This window comes from Eschscholzia californica, unplaced genomic scaffold, assembly GCF_041429995.1.
Source record: "Eschscholzia californica isolate CP2 unplaced genomic scaffold, dmEscCali1.0.p SCAF_1, whole genome shotgun sequence".
In the NCBI taxonomy this organism is placed as follows: domain Eukaryota; kingdom Viridiplantae; phylum Streptophyta; class Magnoliopsida; order Ranunculales; family Papaveraceae; genus Eschscholzia; species Eschscholzia californica.
The window spans coordinates 13600768-13604889 of record NW_028238198.1 but is presented as its reverse complement, the minus strand read 5'-3'; the positions used below and the strand labels follow the sequence as shown (position 1 = coordinate 13604889).

The 4122-nt window shown below is 33.8% G+C and overlaps 1 protein-coding gene and 1 long non-coding RNA gene across 3 annotated transcripts; one reads left to right on the top strand and one right to left on the bottom strand.

Annotated features, from left to right (window-relative positions):
- Positions 1-657: 657 nt before the first annotated feature.
- LOC147564304 (uncharacterized) lies at positions 658-2610 on the bottom strand. 2 transcript variants are annotated; one of them, XR_015226874.1, is made up of 5 exons: positions 2372-2515; positions 1699-1806; positions 1545-1616; positions 1305-1443; positions 658-1098 (listed from the first exon to the last, which is right to left on the bottom strand). It is a non-coding gene; the product is annotated as an uncharacterized LOC147564304 (long non-coding RNA). The 2 variants fall into 2 exon arrangements; XR_015226875.1 differs by lacking the exon at positions 1699-1806 and having other exon boundaries at positions 2372-2610.
- Positions 2611-3209: 599 nt separating this feature from the next.
- On the top strand, positions 3210-3602 carry LOC147564303 (cotton fiber protein). Its single transcript, XM_086671203.1, has one exon. It carries the CDS (start codon positions 3210-3212, stop codon positions 3600-3602), a length of 393 nt encoding a protein of 130 aa, XP_086527329.1.
- Positions 3603-4122: the final 520 nt, after the last annotated feature.

Genomic DNA, 4122 nt, shown 5'->3' with positions numbered 1-4122 from the left:
AAAACCTTCCAGATCCAAAAGGCAAGTGAGGCGAGATGAAGATTCATTTGACGAAGATGAAGCATCACCCACTTCCATTATACAAGCTACTACCACCGCAATTGTTCGCTCACATAACGCTAGCAAGACAGTAGCTTTGAGTAAGATGACTGCAAAAAGGAGGTGGATTACTCATGATCTATTGTTATTCAATGTTTTTTTTTGTTATTCATTGTTTTTTTGTTGTTATTCAATATTGTAACGGTTTTGCCACAAAATAAATAAATATAGTAATTGGTTGAAGTTGGCTTTCTTTTTGTTATGAATGTTGAAATTGGCTTGAGAATGTATAGTAAACAACCTGCTCATGTATGCAAAAGGGGTGGATTACATCTATTATCTACTACTATATCACGTTTTTTTAGACAAAAAGAAAACTTAAACAATAGTTAAAGTGGCAGTTAATGGAAGAACTTGAGATGTTGCATGCTTCCTGTTGGATTGGTCTAAAATCATTAGTTGTTCATTGTCTTCCATTAACTTCCAGTTCCAAAGGGGTGGAATGCATTCCTTAAAGAGCAGCCGCTACAACGTCTCACCACTCAGAACTTGAGCCCCATTGGATTGCACAACCGAAGTTCCAAAACACGAATACATCAACCATAAAAACCCAAATTATTGATTATTTGCTTCCTGTTTCGAATTGATAGGTAAAAAAGTATAGTTCAAACATGGACTCATGATAATTTCATGAACAAAATCCATCAACCAATATTATCTTTGTCCAGACAAAAAAAAACACAAATTAAAATGTATCATTCCTATCAAGGGAAAAAATGTTATCATCCTTTGATTAAAACACATTAACTGATCCGAATGAAGAAAAAAATTTGTGAAAATTTGTTGCTGCAACTACACGAAAATGTCAAACAGCACTTATCTGAAAAGTCGAGGCACTTGCAAATTGAGGACGTTACGCTCTCATCACCATTTCTCTGCGATCTCTCACCTTTCCTCTTTCTTGTTTTTGTCTGAAGTTCCAAGGCTGTAGTCTTTCCATTTAGGGTGGGTTTTGTCCGAAAATACAAACTCATCGACTGAACTATCCACCGAATTCGACTGCACAATCACAAAAAGACACATTCATATTCTTGCATAATGTCAGACTCCAATACATAGAACTATTTCACTGAAACACATTTGAGATACTCATGAAATCAACAATTGTTGAGCAACTGTATCTTAAAACAAGGAAACATCACACATGCTAAATACATTGATAGGTTGGTTTCAAAATAGAAACCAATTTTCGTGTAGAAAAATACCTTTGGCTGCTAACTGTTTCTTTAGATTAGTCGATGCTTCCTCATAAACACCATTTCATCCATTGCTTCTTTGTCTGCCTCGGTGAGCATCGAGCTTTGCTTGTGTACTTCGAAGCCTCATCTTTTAGCTTAGCTTTCTCTTAATAATTTAAGGAATCGAACAAGAAAAAGAAAACATTTCCAACTCGGTAAATGCAACACTTAAACTAATAAATAGTTGCAGAAGAACGAAATACTCACTTGATGAATCTTCGTCTCTAAATCAGATAGTTTTCTATGATTTTTTTCCATATCAATTCTAGCTTTTGTTAACTGTTATAATATTTCATATGCGTGAGATTCACAATAATTACAACATAAATTTGTCAATCTTGCGAGATGAGAATACCATTACCATCGGAATCAGGATGTTCTGTAAGTTTGTTCAATATCAACCTTTTGCTACAATTTTTTGATTCAACTCATTTGAAGAAATTTGTCGCAAATTCATCACATCACACATCTAAATATCAATTTAAGACAAAATCACACTAATTTCTAAAATTTCAGAACACTGATAACATATAGTCAATTTCAGAACATATAATCAATTTGAGAACATACATCTTAGCCAAATTTCAGAACATGTAATCAATTTCATAACATACATCTTACTAACATATAATCGAAATTTCAGAAAATACATCTTACTAACATATAATCAATTTGAGAATATACATCTTAGCAAAACATATAGTGAACTTCAGAACATACATCTTACTAACATATAATCGAAATTTCAGAACATATAATGTATTTAGGGCAAAACCGAGTTACTGTTAAGAGAAAATCGAGCTTCAACTTGTCCCAAATTCGATTTTAGGTTTGTAGAGATAGAGAGATTTTAACATCAAAATCGAGTTCAAATCGATGTTGATGGCTGGAGAGTTTGCCCTAGCTCGGTTGAAGATGGGTTTGCCCTAGTTTCCTTTTGGTCGAATGGTTCATGAGTTCTGACTTAGAAAATTGAGTGCTTTTGAGTTTGCCCTAGCTTTTGGTTCACAAAGAAGATGGATGTTTAACCTTACCTGATGATGCCTAGGGGATGAAATCGAGTGAAGAAGGAGATGGAATGGAGTGCTTTTGAAATCGAGTTGAAATCGGCTTGAAATCGAGTGAAGAGGGGAGAAATCGCGTTTTGCCCTGGCTTTTGGGTTTTGCCCTAGCTTGTTGGCTGAATTCATGAGAATCCCGTGTTTTGATAGAGAATGGCCTCAACTCAAAAGGATTAAAACTTGAGAGACTCAAAACTAAATCTTAGAAAACTGGTCTCTCCCTCCACAACACGTCATGATGCTATGCCCGGTTGGACTGCCAACTCACCCGGCCGGGATTCAGCCGGGCATAGCATCATTTTTGTTTCAATATAGTCTGATTTCTTTTTTTCTGATTGGTGACCACCCTTTGAAAGAGAATATAAGAACTAGTCATTTCTTAATTTTTAGCCGTTGGATCATCAATTCATCAAAATCTTAATATGATCCAACGTTATTGACCTAATAGTTGACTATATCCAAATATCCATTCACGGTTCTTTTTTTTTTTTTGTTGAAAATTCACGGTTCTTTCATGCATAGTTTTGACCAGAGTCCACACAAGTAACACGGTAATCCTCTTACCTACGCTTCTCTTTCTCTCTCTCTAAAAATACTAGCAAGAAACTCTCTATTCCTTCTTCAACACTTTTCCCTCTCTCTCTCTCTCTATAAAACCCATAATTCAATTCCATTGAAGACGAATTACACTATTCTATCCGTACCAATTTTTTCTCTCTCTAAAAACCCACTTTCTTCTCTCAGTACTAATTCTTCACTTGCAAGTTAATATCATCATCATCAATTTTGGTTCTGATTTCTGAAATTAGTAATGGGGTTAGACAATTGGGTATCATTAAGCCCTCTAAGAAGAGCTGTAAATAAAGTAAGATTTCTACTAAACTTCAATTATAATCGATTTCGATTAGCTTCAGTAATCGGTTCGAAAACCCAAAATCGATTAAGTTTCAATAATCAATCTGGGTTACTTCAATTCATTGAAGATGATAAGATTACAGATGGTTATGGTGAAGGATCAAATTCATCAAGAATAGAACTTCAAAGAACAACTAGTTATCAATCATCAGTATTAGAAGATGATGTTGATAAAAAAGCAGATATGTTTATTAATAATTTTTACAAGCAACTTCAGATGGAAAGACAAATTTCTTTAGATCTTCGATATTGTAGAAGAGATAGCTTGGATAGTAATCAATCAGGTTGAAAAATGAAAGAAATTGATTCAAAATTTGATCTTTATTGGGTTTGATTGATCAAATTCCTCAATTAGGGAAAGTTTTTTACAGAGTACTCCGTTCATGAGTCAAGAAGGTCCTTGAGGTTGAAGAAGAAGATGACGATGAGGAAGGGTTATAAACAAATTGAGCTCTGGGTAGGGAGGCCTGTTTTTTGCTAATTCCTTTCTCTTTTTGTTTCATTTTTCTTTTTGGTGTGTTAATTTTTATGTTAAATTCATTTCTTTTAAATATATTTATTATTATTAGTTGTAAATGAGTAGTAATTTTTTTTTTGAAATAAATGAGTAGTAATTATGGAAAGTGTTTATTGATACTATAATATGACTAAATTATAACATTGTGTTTATAGTTTGATATAAAAGCACTGAGTTTATATGAGAAGTTTGGCATGCATGTCTTAATCTAGGGCTGAGACCAAGGACAAAGTTGGTTCAATTATCTTGCATTGGTGGCTTTATGCTTTCTTTGATTTCTTTGCCATGATAG

Coding starts and splice junctions, on each gene's coding strand:
- LOC147564303 (XM_086671203.1), top strand. CDS start 3,210: ATGGGGTTAGACAATTGGGTATCATTAAGCCCTCTAAGAAGAGCTGTA.